Source organism: Saccopteryx leptura, chromosome 5, assembly GCF_036850995.1.
Source record: "Saccopteryx leptura isolate mSacLep1 chromosome 5, mSacLep1_pri_phased_curated, whole genome shotgun sequence".
Taxonomy (NCBI): Eukaryota; Metazoa; Chordata; class Mammalia; order Chiroptera; family Emballonuridae; genus Saccopteryx; species Saccopteryx leptura.
The window spans coordinates 129,603,811-129,624,355 of record NC_089507.1 but is presented as its reverse complement, the minus strand read 5'-3'; the positions used below and the strand labels follow the sequence as shown (position 1 = coordinate 129,624,355).

The following is a 20,545-nucleotide window of genomic DNA, read 5'->3' as shown; positions in this document are numbered from 1 at the left end:
CTATCTTTTTCCTTTTCTTTCCTTTTAGCTTGTGTGTATTTTTTGTTCTCGGGTGGGTCTCTTGTAGACAACATATGTACAGGTCTTGTTTTCTTATCTATTCAGCTACCCTATGTCTTTTGATTGGAGCATTTAAGTAATTTCTGTTTAAAGTGATTATTGATAGATACAGAATAATCGCCAGTTTATCCTTTTTACTATGTTCTTCTGTTTCTTTTTTTTCTTCTTCTTAAAGAACCTTTAATATTCTTTGTAATACTGGTTGGTATTAACAAACTTCTTTAGTTTTTTCTTATCTGGGAAGTTCTTTACTTCTCCTTCAATTTTAAATGATAGCCTTGGTTGGTAAAGTAATCTTGGTTCCAGATCTTTGCTTTTTATCAGTTTGACTATTTTGTGCCATTCTCTTCTGTCCTGAAATATTTCTCTTGAGAAGTCAGCTGACATTCCTATGGGGCCTCCTTTGTAAGTCACTAAGTTTCTTTTACTGCTGTTAGGATTCTCTCTTTTTCTTTAAATTTTGCCTTTTTAATTTTGATGTATTTTGGTGTGGGCCTCTTCAGCTTCATCTTGTTTGAGACTCTCTGTACTTCCTAGACTTGTGTGTTATTTTTCTTCATCAGGTTAGGATACTTTTCAGTCATTATTTCTTAAAATAGGTTTTCAATCTCCTGTTCATTCTCTTGCCCTTAGGTATCCCAATGATGTGGATGCTCGTTCTCTTCATGTTGACCCAAAGATCCCTTAAATCATTGTTATTAAATTGTTTTTTCTCTTTGTTGCTTTGATTGGATGTGTTTTGCTCTCTTGTCTTCTAAATTTCTGATTCATTCCTCTGCTTCATTCATCCTACTGTTTATCCCTTTTTAGTATATTCTTTATATCATATATTGTATTTTTCATTTCCTCTGGGTTCTTTTTTTATGGTTTTATGTCCTTTTTCATGCCGCTGTAGTTCTCATAAATTCCATTTAGTTCTCAATAAGTTCCTTGAGCACCCTTACAACATTTTTGAACTCTATACCTGGGAAATTGCATGCCCCCATTTCATTAAGCACTTTTTTTCTGGAGATTTTTTTTTTTTTTTCATTAGGAGCATGTTTCTCTGTCTCCTCATTTTGGATGTCACTTTGTGTTTATTTTTATGTATTAGGTGGATCCTCTGTGACTCAGTCTTGGTAGGGTGAGTGGTCTTATGTAGTAAGATTATGTGGGATCTAGTAGAGCAGTTTTCTTTATCTGCCTCTACCTAACCATCTGTGGGCTCTCTGTTAGGCTCAGTCACTGAAAGTCATATGGTATCTGGGGACACTCAATTTGTGTGAGGTATTTTCTCAGTGAGTCGCCAGGTAGGGGTGATTGTTGTTCACCAGATCTATACAGGTTCAACCTCAGTAACAGTGTTGGGTTTAGTGGTACTCAGAAAATATTCCAGTGTATGTCAAGTCTAGCTGTCACCTTCTGGGTGCATGCACACACCTTTGTGGTGTGGCAGGGTTTCAAGGAATCATCAGGGTGAGGCCAATAGAGTTTATCAGTCTCCCAAAGACCAAGACTTGGCTGTGTGAAGGAAGGCTCTGTACTGCTGTGGTGCATGAGGGAAAGTTTCCCCATTTCAGACCACACAACTCAATCTGTCTCAGATTGTACCAGGAGCCCCACTGCAGCATTGCAAAGCTGCTGGGAGTTGGGAGAAGAGAGGTAACAGTCAGGTTTGGAGGAATTTTAAGACAGTGTCTCCCATTCCAGAATCACACAACTCAGTCTGTCATGAATTCTACCCAGAATTTGGCAGGTGGAACCACCAGGAGTTGAAAACGTGGGGCTGCTGGGATCCTGGAGAATGAAGCTAGCAAATCTCTCTCATGAGGAGGTTTTCAAGAAAGTTGGAAAAAGAACTCGTACTTCAAATCCACACAACTCATTCATTGAAACTCCCTGAGTATGCCCCAACCTCTACACCCCTGCCCTGGTAGCCCATTCTTTAACAGGGCACAAAAACTGCAGAATTGGGTGACAGAAAGTCCAGAGGGTGGGGCCATGACATTCTCCCAGACTGATGCTGCATGGAGGTGCTTGTTCTATCCAAGAAAGATGGTGCCTGTTGTATGGGAGAATGACTCTACAAAGGTCTGTTGTATGGAAAATGACTCCTGGTGGCTTTCCCTTCAGCTCTCTCTCCAGAGCAACAAAACTCAGTCCCTCTTTACACAACTACAATCTGTACTGCTGTCCTTGTGCAAGAGCCCAGGATGAGTGGCTATAAACAAGATTTTGTGTGTTGACCCTTTAAGAATGCACCTGTGTCTCTAGCATACTCACGTCTCTCCCTGGAAGACAGAATCCCCACTGATTTTCACAGGCAAATGCTATGTGGTTGCTTCTTATTTTTTTATACAATACATCAACCTTAAACTTTTAATTGGACTCTTTATCTATTTACATATAACAAAATTACAGCTGTGATAGTTTTTACCTTCCATCTGCTTTTTGTTTTCTGTCTGTCTTATGTTTTTTTTGTGTGTTACACTGATATTTTCTAGTGTACCACAGTAATTCACTATTTTCACAATATATATTGTATTTGAACTATTTTTTAGTGGCTTTCCTGGGGATTAAAACAATCTAGGTTAGATTAATAACAATGTAATTATAATAGAATATGAAAACATTTGTTCTACCTAGCTCCATTCTTCCTTTATGCCTTTACTGCCATAAATTGCATCTTTATATATTGTGTATTCATCAATATTGAATTATAATTTTGATTTTTTATCATAATATCCAATTATAAGATACTGATATTTATATTGTCTTTACTGACATTCTCTATATCTGCAGAGAAAATGAATTTTATCTAAGACTATTATTTTTTCTCTGTTATTTTAACTGAGGCATATTTCTGTCATAGTTGAACACACTTTTTTTTCCAAAAGTTTTGACATTTTAACCTTTGTCAGGCTTTGAACCTCATCATAGTGATTCATTCCTGCAGCCTGATATTTGAAAAATATTCTTAAGAAGTGGTAATATTTCACTACTAAAATACTTAATTTTTTGAGATCCTTTGAACTAGTTTGTTACTCTGTAGTATACAACAAGATTTATGTTTTTCCTGCTCACAATCATTTCCATTAAACTCTTAGAACTTGTGAAATGAAGGGAACACAAGATGCCTAGTAACAGTTGAAGAAAGTGAGACTGAAAATTCTACCTTCTCTTTCCTGAGAACTGGTTGGTGGAATTCACTGCCACAGTTATTGGATTTAGCTCAAAACTTGATTCATTGTTTTTGTTGGCTTTATATTTTGTATTCTTTCTTTTTCTGGTTGTCTATCTTGGTTATACTTGGACTTTACTCCAACACCTACCCAGCAACTGAGAAAAGAATAATTTTGAAAACCCTTTAACATAAACTTTTACCATCGTAAATGAAATCATGTTGTTTATGTTCTTTGTAATTTTAATAATTAACATTTTATTATAAGTTTATTTTAGTATGTTCTAAAGATATGCTATGCAGTTGCTTCTATGGAAGTGGGCTTAAATATGAATTTATGAATTGTATAAATAAGTAAATATATATTAGAGATTAATAGGATACCTAATGAGGACAATGTTGATATGTTAAGATGCTCTTTCAAGAAGTAAGAGGGGTGTGTATAAAGAACAGTGGATACATTTTTTGTTATCAGCTTTATAAATTTTTTTTTTTTGATGTTTAGAGCCAATAGTAGGAAGAAATGTCAGATGAGGGAATCAGCCTGTGGGAAAACCTTACACTACCAAGGGTCTGCTTCTTTCTTTTATATTCATGGAAAGTAAGAGAACTTTTTATAACACAGTATTCAGCGGTGAGATTCAGCTGGTTCACACTGGTTTAGCAGAACCAATACCTGATTTTCTGTTGAGTTTAGTGAACTAGTTGTTAAAATGGCACTTGTAATCAGGGTTCTCTCTAAGGTGGGCCCCTGGACAGCTGCCCAAAGTAGAAATCACAAATTTACAGCCCTTACTCTTTTTTAACATTCTTCTGTGCAACAGCATGTTCTAAGTGCCCATAGTAATGTTCATTCCGCCCATAGGTAAAAAAGATTTGACAGAACTATGCTTGTAATATGTATTTATTCATTTCATAAAACTCATTGTAGTTTTGATGAAATACTGCATTTTTAATCGCCTTGTGTTTGTTACTTCAGTAAAGAAATATACAACATAAAGAGAAAAAGTGCCAAACTATCTGGGGTGACAAGCTGTCATTGGAAATATGTTAAATAACAGTTTTATTGTTTGTTGTTAGGTATTATTTAATATTTTTGTTAATGTGTTAAACTCTTTCTTATATTATAAGAATAGTTTTATGTACATATTTTAATGTTCTTATTTAGTATTAAATGCATGAAATAATAAACTAAGTTTCAGTATATCTTTTTTTATACTTAAAATGGTCATTAAGGTCAAGAACCAGTTGTTAAATTATTTGAATCCCACCACTGATGGTATTCTTCTCTAAGAAATATTTTCATCTGCAATTAAAGAAATTCTATACTCATATTATTAGGGAGTCAGGTAAAATTAAGCATTTAAAAAGATATCTATTATTTCCACTAAGTTGTAATTAAAGTCAGAAAACAGATATTGATATTGGGTTCATTTTCAACACTTTTTTTCCCCCATGAAAAGAAAGCTTATTACTAGAACAAACGTTGAAAGATCTCAAACTGTTTCTGAAGATAAGTTTTACTTTGTATGATAACCTGAACATTAAATTTTATTTAATTGCTGATGAAATACAGAATAATATATAGTGTCATAGACATAATAAATGTATAGTTTATATTTATCAAACCCCCTACTTATTTAAAAAGTATTATTTTATTTAAAATGCTGCTTTATTATTTATTAGCACAATTGAATCTGGTTTTTGACCACATGTTTTTAAGTAAACATGATTAATTTAAGTAATTTTCTTGACAAATGAAAGCAATTTTTTCTGTATATTCATGAATGCTTTGTAGTAGCTAAATATTTATAAACAATGATTTAAGGCCTGTTGGATACTATTACCCTTTGTATTACTAATAATATTATTTAAACCTAGAACAATAATTTCATATGGATGTTTATGCCCATTTAATTACTTACTTGCTAATGTTTGCTTTACCTGATGAATATGAAGTAAGAGCAAACTAATGATGGTTCTCTTGTATCACCATGATACCAGCTCTTCATCTAAATTGTATTTATATAATAATTCTAAGGAATACATTCTCAGAACATTTTTCTGTCATTGCTGAGATGTCAATTATGTACCTGATTGTATCTGTAAGTAACATTAATGTTATTTTTTTCTGCTTAATTAGAGTATAATTTTGGAATAAGTCTAGAGAAAAAGAATTTTTTAAGTTGTCATAAGTTAACTATTGATCTTTTTCAATGATGTGACAATTAAATTTGATTAACAACCCAGCTTTAAAATACCACTGAATAGTTTGGGTAACTATATGATCATAATCATTATCAACATAATTTTTTCCATTCTTTTTGACAAACAATGGCACACCAAACAGAGAGGCAGAAAATAATAGCTCCCAGATTATATACTGTAACCTTGTCAAGCATTGCAGGAAATCTCTGAAAGCCCAGGAAATGTTCTACATTTATTTTGCAGTCTTTTAAACAGTACATGGCACCATCTGTACTGTAGCACAGAAAAGAGTATCAGGGCTCAGTGTTGTTTTCCATAATCCTGGGAAAAGCTGGAACTACTTGATCAAAGTCTTTCTGGAGAAAATCACAGCAAACAATGATCTTTTTCAAAAAATTTTTACTTAATTGCTTATTTTGATGGGCAGTCCTAAGATGATGTTTTCTCAGTATACCGTCTTCACAGAGTTATAACTTCCTATGTCATAGAAGGTGAATTGGGCTATGAATTGCTGCCCATAATAGTGTTATAGGACTATAATCACAACTAGTTATTTCAATAGGGGTATAATAAAGTAAAAATATCAATCAAACCATTTGCTGTTGCAAATGTGTGGCTAAATGTTTTGTTCTTTGAACAAGAATGTATTGATCTGTTGTGGAGAGAAGCCTGATTTACTGTCTGGTGTATTAACAAAGCTGACCAGCAATTCCTCTGACTCTTGTTTCTAACAGCACACTTTCTCTCACTGGCCTACAAAGTGGACTCTCCTTCAAGCTTAAGAAGCCGAGTCTTTCTTCCAACAACTAACCAACATGCTTGTCAGGTATTTGAATGCACATAGCATTTTAAAACTTTTCACAGTTGGGAACTTCTTTATTATGATTGTTTGGATATTAATTATTTTTCACAGATTACATTTTATTACTTCTTCAGCCATGTGAGTGGCAAATTAACAACTGGCCTTCAAACGACCTGCGGTGGTCCTATTCAGCCTTTATGGCAAAACACAGCTGGGACCCGAAATCTGTGGGAGAGAAACGTCATCAAAATCCAGTCCTCCCAGAAATTTCAGGTATGTGTGTTGTTTTTTCTATGTATTTGAAAGAAAGATGATAAAATACACATTTAAAAAATTAAGTTAAAGGCAGGGAGTCAGAGAGACAGACTACCACATTACCCAGACCAGGGTACACCAAGGAAGCCCCCTACGAGGGGGATGCTCTGCCCAGCAGGGGCCACTGCTCTGTTGCTTGGCAACCGAGCTATCTCAGCATCTCAGGCAAGGCCATGGAAACATCCTCAGCATCCAGGACCAACTTGCTTGAACCATTCGAGCCATTTCTCTGGGAGAGGAAGAGACAGAGAGAGAGAGAGAGAGAGAGAAAGGGGTAGAGAAGCAGATGGTCGTTTCTCATGTGTGCTCTGACCACAACTGAACCCTGGGCTTCCACACATTGGGTTGATGCTCTACCTCTGAGCCAACCGGCTAGGACAGATACAGATTTTTTAATACCAGTTGAATTAAAAAAGAAATTACTAATTCTCCTAGTTGTCTGAGGACTGAGGGCTTGACCAGGACTTTCAAGTGCTGAGACCAAATAGCCCCATAAAATTGGGGTGGCCAGTCACCTTAAAAGACATTTAAAGAAAGGTTTTAAGTTTACATATCAAAACCAAAGTTGATATGTATTACAATATATTGATATAGCATTAAAATATGACCTAATTCTCATCTTGACTTCTTGAGTCCCCCTTATTTTCTTCATTTCTCTTATTATTACACCGTCCTGTTTTTTTATTTCTTTTTCTTTGTAATTTAAAAAAATTAATTATTGATTTGAGAGAGATAAGGAAGGAGGAAGAGAGAGAGAGAGAGAGAGAGAGATCAATTTGTTGTTCTACTGTATTTATGCACTCATTGGTTGAGTCTTGTATGTGCCCTGACCAGGTATTGAACCTGCAACCTTGGTGTATCTGTATGACACTCACAACACCTGAGCTACCTGGACAAGGCTCATTTCTTATTCTTAAGAATAACTTTCCCTTCAGACTCTTCTCATGCTTTTGAGAGAACAGGGTTATGCTGGGTGACGAGGAAAGAGAGTATTTGATTTAAATTCCAAATATGGTTGAAATGAAATAATTGTATATATATTTCATAGTTAAACTCAAATTACTCAATACAACCTTTATTTTCCAAAATGTTTTTGAGAATTAAATCCAATGCAGTCCTATAAAAGATAAACTTATTTATGAAACCTATTAAAACATATATGGTGGAAATTATAATCTAATGTTCTTAGAAAAGTATTGCATATTTTAATATTTGGGACAGCCAAGTAAAATTTTTCCAGTTAAAAAGGGGTTCCTAAAGCATTTTATTCTCAATGAATTTGCTTTTTAAACCTAATTTTTGAGCCAATTTTATCCCCAAAGGATTCCTTTTTCATCTGTTATTAGAATAGTATAATATAATATTATCAATTTTATAATTTTATGAAGTACAAAATCATCTGACATGTGATAAATTTAGAACTTTCTTAAATATATGATTTGAATTGGGTTGAACTTTAGGTACAGCTATTTTGAATGACTAAGAGAAAAGACAGGAGAATGAGCAGGATCTCTGTTATAAAAACAATTATAAGATAAAAGAATGGCACATTTCCTTAACTGAGCTGTCACAAAATCACTGAAATTTGGAGTTTTCAGACTTTTGTAAACTAAGTGGAGATTTGAAAAAGATCAAAGAAAAGCCCTTGGTAGATGGTTACATGACTCCTGAACAGATAGGACTTAAGTAGAATTGCATGGTTGGAGACATAATTGTGTCATTTTGAGACTGCACTCTATTGAAGTCAAATATCGGTGTGTATTAGGAAGTTGTTTGAAGCCATCAGGCATTTAAGTTTTCCTGTGAATGACTAATTCATTTATTTAACAAAAACATATATGGGGCACTTGGGATGTACTAGGTGGGAATTAGAAAATGTTCCCAGCTCCATGTTAATGGGAAAAGATTTTTCCCCCCAGCTCTATTGAGATATAATTGATATGTAATTGTGTAAAAGGAAGAGTATATGATGATGATTTGATGCACATATATATTGTGGAACGATGACCACAATAAAGTTACTTAACACATCCATCACTTTATATAATTATATGTTGATTTTTTTTTTGGTTATTGTGTGGTGAAAACTTTTAGGATCTAGTCTCTCAGCAACTTTCAAGTATATGTGATGGTATTATTAGCTCTGTTCACCAAACTTCATGTCAGATACCCAGAACTTATTCATCTTATAACTGGAAGTTTGTATCCTTTGGCCAACATGTCCCTATTTCCCTCACACCACAGCCCCTAACAACTACCATTCTACTCTTTGTTTGGCTTTTTTAGATTATATATACATAAGTGAGATTATATAGTATTTATTATTCTTTGTCTGACTTAATTCAATTAGTGTAATACCTTCTAGGTCTATCAATGTTGTCATTAATAGTAGGAGTTTCCTTTTTTCTAAATTACTTTTTTCCTTTTTATTAAGTGAAAGATGGGGAGGCAGAGAGACAGACTTCTGCATGCGCCCCTGACCAGATCGGGATCCACCCGGCAAGCCCCCTACTGGCAGATGCTCTGTCCATCTGGGCCACTGCTCCATTGCTTGGCAACTGAGGTATTTCAGTGCCTGAGGCAAGGCCATGGAGCCATCCTCAGTGCTTGGGGCCAACTTTGCTTAAACCATTTGAGCAATGTTTGCAAGAGGCAAGGAGAGAGAGAGAAAGAAAGAGAGAGAGAAGAGGTAGGGTTGGAGAAGCAGATGGTCACTTCTCCTGTGTTCCTTGACCAGGAAGTGAACCCTGGATTTCTACACGCTGGACCGATGCTCTACTGCTGAGCCAACCAACCAAGGCTAAGTTACTTTTTTATATGTATACACCACATCTTCTCTATTTATTTCTTCATCCACAGACACTTGAGTTATTTCCATGTCTTGGTTGTTGTGAATAATGCTGCAGATATGTGAGTACAGATATTTCTTTGAGATAGTGATTTCACTTTTATTGAATATATGCCCAGAAATGGAGTTACTGGATCATATGGTAGTTTTATGTATAACTTTTTAAGAAATTTCATATTGTTTTTCATAGTGGCTGCAACAATTTACACTCCCACCAACAATGCATAAGAGTTCCCCTTTCTTCACATCTTTGCCAACACATTATCTCTTGTCTTTTTGATAACAACCATTCTAACATGTGTGAAGCATATCTCATTGTGGTTTTGATTTGCACTTTCCTAATGATCAGTGATCTTGACACCTTTTCATGTACCTGTTGGCCATTTGCATAAACCTCTACCTGTTCAGGTTTTCTGCTCATATTTTTATTCTTTTTTTCCATTGAATTGTATGAGTTTCTTACATATTTTGGATAGTAACCACTTATCTGATATACAGTTAGCAAAGAGGACATTTCTGACAAGCATGAAAATGAGACAGAATGTGTTTCCAGATTTGGCAGGGAGTAGTGTGTAGAATGAGAACCCATACACCAACAATGTATCTGATTTGTTGTGGATGCTCTGGTGTTATTAACTGCTAGAAGTTTCTAGTTTAGTTCCTACATTTTATTTCATATTTCCCTGTGTCTCTCGATAATGACAAAAGCAATAATACAGAACCAGGAGTGCTTTTGAGGGCCCTGAGTTGACTAGATGCCAAAGGTGAACCTGCTGAAGTCACTTTGGTCTGTGTGCTTCTGTGAACTTTAATGGCTGAAATGAGAATCTGTCTATGTATAAATTTTGTCACTGGTTACATAGCTTTCCCCACTTTAAAACAGAGTAGATAGTGAAAGAGTCTTAAACTATCTTATGTCAAACTATCTTTAGTTCAGGGTCTTTACTAGCAAAGCAATAGATTTGGCTGTTAGGCAGATCTGGAATCTGCTGGATCTTGTAGGTTAAACCTTTTAAAATAACTTCTTTATTTTCCTTAGCTGTCCATTCCCAAATGGCACATTGTGTGGGTTGATGATCAAATATGCTGTTCTTCTGAGTGCTTTAAAATGCAGCGGTGGCTTCATTCAAAGCAGCGCATGCATTTTTTCCCCCCAATACAGTCACTGCTGTTATGACAAGGGTGCTCCTACCTTAAAGGCTTTGTAAAAATGAGGAAACTATATGACTCTTTGGGGATCTTTGGCTACATCAATCTTTAAGATCGCAGGTATGCATTAGTTCTCTCCTGTCAGCAGGGGAGCAGATGTTCATTTGCTTCTGTTGAGCTGGACAGCAGCCAAGTGCGGTGCTTGTGATCCTGCCGGTGCCCTCCATAGCACGTTCCTGAAAAACTCCGCTGAGAGGCTTATTTGGAGCATTCTGTAATCACCTTCTCCAGACAGTATCTGCTGCCTCATCAATTTACAATTCTCTGAGTATTATTGTTTTTTGCAATTTCCCCTCCATGCTGCCTTCTGATCATTTAAAAGTCATTCATGCTTCCTTTGGAAATACTAAATCAGAAGGTGTAGTCCCAGTCGGGCCCTGGCTCAGCTCTAGCTTCTGACACAGCCTCTGCTGGGAGGGCCTGTAACATATGGAAGGTCCATCCCTCAATAAAATTGAGCGCATATTCAGTTCTGAGGTTCGTAAACAAAGAATGATGTTAATGCATTCAATCAATATAGAGGGTTGCATTTCAATAAATTCATAAAATCTTTAAGAAATTATATCAGCAACCATTTATTGAGCATTTCCTGTGTAAGGACGCTTTCTTTAGTCCTTTGTGTATATTATCATATTGATGCTTCAGAGCAGTGCTCTGCACTAAAACTATAATTTACCCCACTGTTCACATGAGGATCATGAGCTTTAGACAGTGGAATAACCTAGTAAATTCTAACCAGATTAGAACCTAAAATAGTTTGGTTTCGACTCTCAATCATTGAGTCACTGGCCCATAATAATTTTTTCTTGTCATGCTAAAACATTATAAAGATTTATAAAATATAGAAATAATCCAACCCCCAGATTTGGACAAATTTGTTGCCTGAAACTCATTAAATATTCGTTTGTCTGCTGTGACGGGGAAAACAATATTATTATGCATTGCAGGCTGCTGATTAACTGCAATCACATTTTTAAAAATTGCAGACATAAACAATTGTGCTTTTGTCCTAAAATGTTCATGGAAGCAAAGAGTAAAACAATCTCGCCTGACCAGGCAGTGGCTCAGTGGATAGAGCGTCAGACTGGGAGGCAGAGGACCCGGTTCGAGACCTCGAGGTCGCTAGCTTGAGTGCAGGCTCATCTGGTTTGAGCAAAGCTCACCAGCTTGGACCAAGGTTGCTGGCTTGAGCAAGGGGTCACTCAGTCTGCTGTAGCCCCACGGTCAAGGCACATATGAGAAAGCAATCAATGAACAACTAAGGTACCGCAACGAAAAACTGATGAATGATGCTTCTCATCTCTCTGCGTTCCTGTCTGTCTGTCCCTATCTATCCCTCTCTCTGTTTCTGAAAAAAAAAATAATAAAAAGAGTAAAACAATCTCAACATATAGGAGAAATTTTTTCCCAAACTCAAATGAAACCTTTCCTTATTTTCCCCTCTTTTCTGTTCTTGAAGGGAGCTGTGTATTGGTTTTATGGGTAGAAAGAAGGAAATACTATGTTACTGACTATAGTTTTCAAGTTGAATGTTTGAGTTGTTAAGGTAAATGAGCACTCAGTACCTGAATTTTAAGAAGATATGGGAGAATTTTTAATGTTATTATTTACTTGTCATTTCTTTGATATTCCATTTAGAAGTGCCAGAGAATTTTCAGCATCCTCTCTTCCTAAAATAATAGAATTCATTAATACAAAAAAATATGTTATTCATGCAAATAAATATAAGTTGTTACCTTAATTTTCATATTCCACTCTGAAAGTTTTCAAAACTATTACCTAATTATTACCTAAGACCTTTTACCTTTTAATTCAAGAATATTTACTATGTAAGCATATGATGAGGAAAAGATTATCTTTTTGTGTTTCACATATTTACTTGGGACATGATATTGAATGTGTACTACTAATTGAGAAAACTCTAATATAATAAATATCATTATAAGAGTTTCCATTCATGTAGTTACTAACATAATCCAGCTGGGTTCATGTCCATTATTCACATATTGCCGAAGTTTCAGCTAAGAGTTGAAGCAAGTAGCTTGAGTGCTGAGCCTTCTGCCCCCTTCAGAGGCTGTCTTCTCTTCAAATGTTTGGGTGGAAGGAATTTGTGTCATGTTTACTATGGGATCAGAGCAGGTTGTTCTGTCTTTTGTGATGTTGCCAACTCCTGACTATCATTTATGCTGTTGATTAGTTTTTATTCTGCCACCTTTTAGCTCTTTTATTATTTTCCCTAACACAGTTGAAATGAGGTGGATGGTTGGAGAGAAAAGGCTTTGCCCAAGTTTTGGAGAAAACAAGGAATGTTAGACATCACTTTCCTAAGAAATACAATGACTATACACCAACACAGCCTCTGAGCATAGGACCTGGCTTTTTCAAATCATCTTGGGGTTTTACATTCTTATGTATTCAACCCATACCTTGTTCTAGGATCCCAAAATTCCTGGAAAAATCTTTTTGTTCAAATATATTTAATTAGGTGACCTAGTATGCCTGATGAATCTTGTGTTTTATAGCTACAAAGACCCATCAGTAAATTCACCTACACTTAGAGAAATAATTCTTTCCATTAGAAAAATGGCCCCTCTTGCTGAATCAGTAGGCTCCAAGGGCAACCAATTTCACACTTCAGTTACACCAAGTTCACATTAATTTAGTTAAATTGATAAATATGTTATATGTAGCCTGACCTGTGGTGGCGCAGTGGATAAAGCATTGACCTGGAAATGCTGAGGTCGCCGGTTCGAAATCCTGGGCTTGCCTGGTCAAGGCACATATGGGAGTTGATGCTTCCAGCTCCTCCCCCCCCTTCTCTCTCTCTGTCTCTCCTCTCTCTCTCTCTCTCTCTCTCTCTCTCCTTCTCCTCTGTAAAATGAATAAATAAAAAAATAAGTAAAAAATGAACTTTAAAAAAAATATGTTATATGTATTACAAACTCTGGTGAGGAGAGGATTGAAGGTAAGAGAGTTATTTAAATTAGATTTACTTTATTGGATCATGTGTAAAGATAGAGCATTGCAAAGGGCAGGGGAAGAAGAGAAGGCTTAATAGGTCTTAACTGATTGGAGAGGAGACTGGAGGAGAGAGTGGTTCTAAAGGTCCATTCGGAGTTTTGAGCATTGAAGAGTAGGTCTTCTGGTACCACGGTCAAGAGAATGAGCATCAGGTAATAGGTCCAGTTCCAGGGTAAGGAACATTTTGAATGAGAAGTGACTTGATGGCATCTGAGTAAAAGTGCCAGCAGGCTGTGGCAGTATGGGAGGTGAGCCCAGGAACAAGTGGACATTTGTGATGTAAATTTATATTTCATCAACCTGGGTAACAGTTGAAACCCTGAGGATAAATGGGTTTGGCGAGAGAGTGTGGAGAAAAAGGGAAGAGCCTGGTGATTAGTTAACACTTATTTTCTACTTGTCTCTTTTAATATGGCTACAGTAGGTGTGTGTAAGCTCAGCTCAGCAAGAACTGGGGACTGTATCTATACAAAAAGGGTTTCAAGAAGAATAAAATATAATTCTGTAGAAAATTGATTTTTTTCTATAAACACACTCTTCATATAATAGCTCACATATTTTAATAAATTTATGTTATAATAGCTAACACATTTAAATACCAACTATATATCAAATGATGTTGTGCATATATATCTCATTTATCCTTGTATAAGCCTTATCATATAGGTAAGAACTTATTATTATTATTATTATTATTATTTGCATTTTTCCGAAACTGGAAACAGGGAGGCAGTCAGACAGACTCCCGCATGCACCCGACCGGGATCCATCCAGCATGCCCACCAGGGGTCAAAGCTCTGCCCCTCTGGGGCATTGCTCTGTTGCATCCAGAGCCATTCTAGCGCCTGAGGCAGAGGTCACAGAGCCATCCTCAGCATCCGGGCCATCTTTGCTCTAATGGAGCCTGGCTGCGGGAGGGGAAGAGAGAGACAAAGAGGAAGGAGGGGGGGAGGGGGGGAGAAGCAGATGGGCACTTCTCCTGTGTGCCCTGGCCGGGAATCAAACCAGGGACTCCTGCACGCCAGGCTGACGCTCTACCACTGAGCCAACCGGCCAGGGCCAGAACTTATTATTATTGTCAGTACCCTTTTACAAAGAAGAAAACTGAGCTATAGAGATCTTGAGTAACTTCTCCAAGGTCATGTTGCTAGCAGTACGGTGTAGCTGGGTCCTGATCCCAAGTAGTGTGGTTCCAAATATACGCTTTAACTACTCTGCTATACTGCCCTCATATAAAACCATCACTACACAACAATCTTTGATAGGCCTTTTTCAACATGGTCCTTCCATGAAAGTAGTCACATGGTTGTTATGTTTAATGTGAAGGAAAGCTGACTTTCTTAGGGCTGTATGTTGACAAGATGCTCAGTAGGTTATGGATGTTTTCATATTTTTAACAGACTAGCAGATAGCAGCTGGTCTGATAGTAAATAAATAACCTGCCAGGATTGACTGAATACAGACCAGTTGTTAAGCTAAAAAGCAGTGCTGACTCTTTAAAATAAAGTATTTATATTATAAACAAGGCTGACCAATGAACACAAATGTAATGTATACATGAATTAAACCTCAAATGTCAGTAGTATTTAGTAAGGGTGGGATAATACTCTTTACCTACACACTTATTTCTTGTTGCTTTAAGTAATTAGAAACTGGAGAATAGTTTCTTTCTAAGTTTCTCAGACTTGTTATACTTACATATTTCTCTTGGTGCAGACTTGGTTGATGTTTTAAAATGTCAGTCATTTTAACAGTAAGTCACTGAACAACCATTTCGAATCATTGCCTGCTATGTTTATTTTTTATTATTATTTTTAAATTTTATTTGTTGACTTTATAAAGAAAAGGGAGAGAGAGAGAGAGAGAGAGAGAGAGAGAGGCTTGTGGGAGGAGTGGAAAGCATCAGTTCATAGCAGCTTCTTATATGTGCCTTGACTGGGCAAGTCCAGAGTTTTTGAACTGGTGACCTTAGCATTACAGGTTGACGCCTCATCCACTGAGCCACCACAGGTCAGGTTATCCCAGCTGTGTTTTTAGATCATGACAGAAAATGTGTGACAGAAAATGTGTCTTACACCCAAGGTAATACTGTGAGTTAACTTTAGAAAAACAGAGGTAGAAATGGGCCAAAGTTGCAAAATGCCAAGAACTGTAGTTTAAGGTGGAGCCAGTTACAAAAGCTGGTAAATACTAAATAGTATGAACACATGGGAACCAAACACAGAATGTGACTATGAGGCAGAAGTCAGGTGAATATTGCATCTTTTCACAGACATATTACCTAGCCTGTGCTGGACATGTGAGTGAAAAATGACAGATATTTTCTTGTCCTTGAGCATACATGCTGTGATATCTTTCCACTTGGAATTGGGGTGTTCACCCAAGTGTTTCCAGGATGTGACATGTTTCTTATTGGTAGGCTTTCTACCTTAATGATGTTCTTTGCTTTGTATTTTTGTTCGGTTTTGCTTTTCTTCTGCAGGTTGTTTTACTTTCTTTTTCTTATTTTTTTTAAAGATTTGCAAATAATTTTATTTCATTTTATGCAGGTTGTTTTTCAAGGTCAATTGATTTCAACTAAGGAACAGAATGAAGTTATAGCTATTGATGATATATCTTTCAGTTTAGGCTGCTTGCCTGCAAATGGTAAGAACTTTTTCTCATTTTAATCCTTATTGTGTATAATAAATTCAGTGCAACGTAAACTTTGTAATGACTTTGATCTGTTTATTTTTGCCTGATAGTTTACAATGTCTTGTTTTCCACTGTGCTAGTACATTGTATCATAATGACTAGATTTTTGCTAGAAATGAATATAGGCTATTTTTTACTGACTCCTAGAAAGAGTTAAAGGGAATAATTTAGTTTCAGATTTGAAATCTTGTACCAATGTTTACACTGACTAGTTAAATTGTGCCAAGAGAACTCTGTGCGGTCTAGCAAACTGAAAAAACAATAACAACAACAAAAAAACCCAACAAACAAAAAACACTGACCTCCATAGACTTGAAATTGAATTCTTACAGAGTTGGTGAAATTATTCCATTGAGAGACACAAATAAAGATAGATATTAGCTATAATCTATTTTCTATTTAGACTGAAACAACTAGATTGATAAACGACACATATCAGATCTAAAAAAATGATCCATATTGGTCCCTTAATTATATTAACTGAAAAATATTCAGTTCCCCATTCACATTGTTCTCAATAGAAAAGTTTTATATTAAAATTTAATTTGACTAGGCAAAATTAATGTAGTCTAATAATCAGGCAGGATTTTTATATATATCATGTAGTTGACAGATTTTCCCCTTTTTAAATTTTATTATACTGTAGCATAATTTATCAGAATAAATATAGTTATTTTTAGAGAGGATTCCAAGTTATAATTTGGTGTAAAGTTATGGTAATTGTAGTAATATTTCAAGAACAGGAGAGATGGGTTGGTCTGCTTAAAAGAGACCAAGAAATCTTGATAAAGGATGTCCTTATTGTGCTTGGATTTTAAACAGCACTCCTGCACATATGATAAGAACTTATAAGTATGTACTACCCAGACAAAGATAGGGTTTTATAGGAGCTGATGAAAACCCATCCTAATACTGGAGCATATAAAGGTCTCTTTCATCTTTGTAATATATATCTTTCATCTTTGTATATATATTGTGCTCAGTATATCTTAGGTAAGAAATCACTATATGATGAGTTGAATACAGATAAATCGAAATGGAGTACTTTAAGGGGATGAAGTGTAACTCTCTTCCATTCCTAGAAGTAAATAATTGAAGTATAAACTTCAATGTCTTTTCACTAAAAGAACATAACATTTATTAGCCTTTTCAGAAGGGATGCAATATATCAGTACAGAACACATAGTTAACTTCAGGCAAAGCAAACTCTATTGACTATTCTGTTATTCAAATGTCCCTTAATATTCCCTCTTCTGTTACCCTGCATGATATTCCTGGGTCCACAGCACAACCAGCTAATGCTTGATTTTCAATAAGACATCTAGTTCTTGACTTTGATCACTTCATTAGTGTCTTTATATATCTCAGTTTTATAGTTTCCAGAGAAATTGAAGTCAGCCATAAAAAAGTGATTCCTAACTAGTGTGAATTATTGGCCAATTTACTTAATCACCCTCAAAGGTGAACAAGACAATAAAATCAGTCATTGGCTAGACTTTCCAAACTGTTAGGAATTTAGGAACTGGCTTCTGTCAGTGAAATTTTGTATTATAAATTTATACAGGAGCACACTGGGGTTGTGTTATGGAATTAAAATCACCTGTAATAAGATTCTACTTTATTTCAGACATGCACTTTCTCTCCATCTTTGGCCCTGGGAACCAGAGCCATTTCCATAATTTCCCATGATAAAAATGCTGGGTCAAAGACCAATGTTGATGAACCATAATAAATCACAAAAGATAAATGCCATATCTTTTCATAAGCACTTACCAGAACTATATAAAATTATTATACAAAGAAAAAAGCAATAGTATTGGGAGTGAGAGTATCATAAAGTTGGACATTCAAGAAAGAATTCTGGTCAAATAGAAAAACATTAGACCCTACAGTTTCTAAGACAATAGTTCTAGATAATATTATAACCATATTGTTTTTGAGGTGATGTGATAATGAAGTTTACTAAAGATGAGGCATGAGTTTTAAAGCTAAGTTATTGGCTAGACATTTTATATGGATATAAATGTGATACAAAATTGCAAGATCTGGGACTACAGAAGAGAACTTGGACATCCAAGACTAAAGTCTTCGATAAATATGGAAAGCAGACTTGTATGGACACAGGGCGATGAATTAGATATCATGAGCCAAGATGTTTTTGCACACAGAAGAGTAAATCGTTATGTAGAAGCAACAATTTGGACTTAATTTTAGGCCTTGTGTTTTATGGGATATTGGGAAAGGATGTCCACCCTTGGTAAAGGTGCAAAGGAGGTGATCTTACGGAGAAAGCCAGTATTCAGATAGGTAACATGGTGTGTTCTCTAAAGGTGAGTCTGCAGGGAGTTTTGTGTTTTGCTTCTGAAGCAGCGTGAGAATTGAGGAACTATCTCAAGTTTCGGAGGAAAATATCACCAGGAGGATTAATAATGGAGAAAAAGGATAAGCATGATGGAATGAGATTGGCATTTCAATGAAGTTGCATTTTGTTAAAAGTAAGAATATGAGAGATGGTAAAATGGTATAACATTGAATTTCCAAATGAGGCTCTCCAGTCAAGTTCAGGCACTAGCCTGATAGACTAAACCTAGCTAATTATTAGAATCACGTGGAGGAGTGATTGATTTGGGGTTCCACTCCAGACTTTCTGATGGGACTCACTGAGGATGGGGCCTGCATTTTAATAATGTTCTCTAGCATTCTTTGTGAAGCCAGCCCATCTCAGGTTTAAGAGCAGAACTGGCATTTGGGATGCTGGTCCATGTTGATTACTGAATCAATGACTGTCCTGGGTCAGAATCCAGCTATCCCAAATCAGTGCTTTCAGTCTCATGTCATCCTGGTGATGACAGTCCAGGGTAGTGGGCACATCTGAGACAGGTAGGCAGCCAACACAACATGTTCCAGAGATCTCCATCAGAAAATTGTGCTCCAAAGGAGGATAAAATTAGGAATGCATTTGGATGCAAAAAACAAATGTTTTCATAGGTGACTTATGAAAATAGAGGAGATAGACAGTTATGGCATAGTTTCTTCAATACATCACATATATTTTTTTAATTATAATTTTATTTTTTTAATGGGGCAACATCAATAAATCAGGTTACATATATTCAAAGATCAACAAGTCCAGGTAATCTTGTCTATCAATTATGTTGCATACCCATCACCCAAAGTCAGATTGTCCTCTGTCACCTTCTATCTAGTTTTCTTTGTGCCCCTCCCCCTCCCCCTTTCCCTCTCCCTTTCCCCCCTCCCCCCGTAACCACCACACTCTTATCAATGTCTCTTAGTTTCACTTTTATGTCCCACCTACGTATGGAATAATGCAGTTCCTGGTTTTTTCTGATTTACTTATTTCACTTCGTATAATGTTATCAAGATCCCACCATTTTGCTGTAAATGTTCCGATGTCATCATTTCTTATGGCTGAGTAGTATTCCATAGTCATCACATATTTTCTAATACTGTTAAAGTAAAAAACATTGTGTTAGGTAAAGGCAATGTTTTTGGTCCAGTCATTGGCTGAACAATTGTTACAGACTTCCATCCTCCAGCACTAACAAAATAAATTTTGTTGGTTTAAACCATCCAGTGTATGGTACAGTACTTTGTTTTGGCAGCCCAAGTAAACTGAGATGTCTACTAATGAAGATAAATAATATTTTAATACAATATAATAAAAATAAAAATTAATAAAAAATCAATTATGAACAAAATATAAAAATGTTGAATAAATGCAGAATTAGTATTATTGAATTTTTCAGGCTCTGGTATGGATTGGCCAGGCACTAGTGTGCTATAAAACAAACTTTAAGAATTAAATTTTTTTTTTTTAATTTATTGTGTTAACATGGCTTCACGTTTCCCACTCAATATAACACCCTCCACCCACTGATTTAGCTCCCCCTCCCCCATGCAAAATCTCTTTCCATCCCCATTTCACCCCGTTTGCCCCCCTTTCCCTATCTTCACCCCACCTTTCCCTCTGGGACTTACTGCCCTGTTATCTGTATCTATATGTTATGTATATATAATTTGGCTAATCCTTTTATGTTCTTTGATCCCATCTCTTCATCCCCCTGCTCCCTGTAACCCTGCCTTAGTTTCTATTTTGTTCTTCAGTTTATTTAGTTCATTAGATTCCACATATAAGTGAGATCATATGATATTTCTCTCCCTTGGCTTGGCTTATTTCACTTAGTTTAATTATTTCCAGGTCCATCCA

The 20,545-nt window shown here is 36.0% G+C and overlaps 1 protein-coding gene across 1 annotated transcript in view; it reads left to right on the top strand.

The window, feature by feature from the left end:
• The window catches only part of MALRD1 (MAM and LDL receptor class A domain containing 1), an 837,423-nt gene that overhangs the window by 59,095 nt on the left and 757,783 nt on the right, over positions 1 to 20,545 (top strand). The window contains 3 exon segments of the mRNA XM_066386561.1: positions 6,163 to 6,254; positions 6,342 to 6,503; positions 16,173 to 16,269. Of these exon segments, the coding sequence (XP_066242658.1) occupies positions 6,163 to 6,254; positions 6,342 to 6,503; positions 16,173 to 16,269 (351 nt within the window).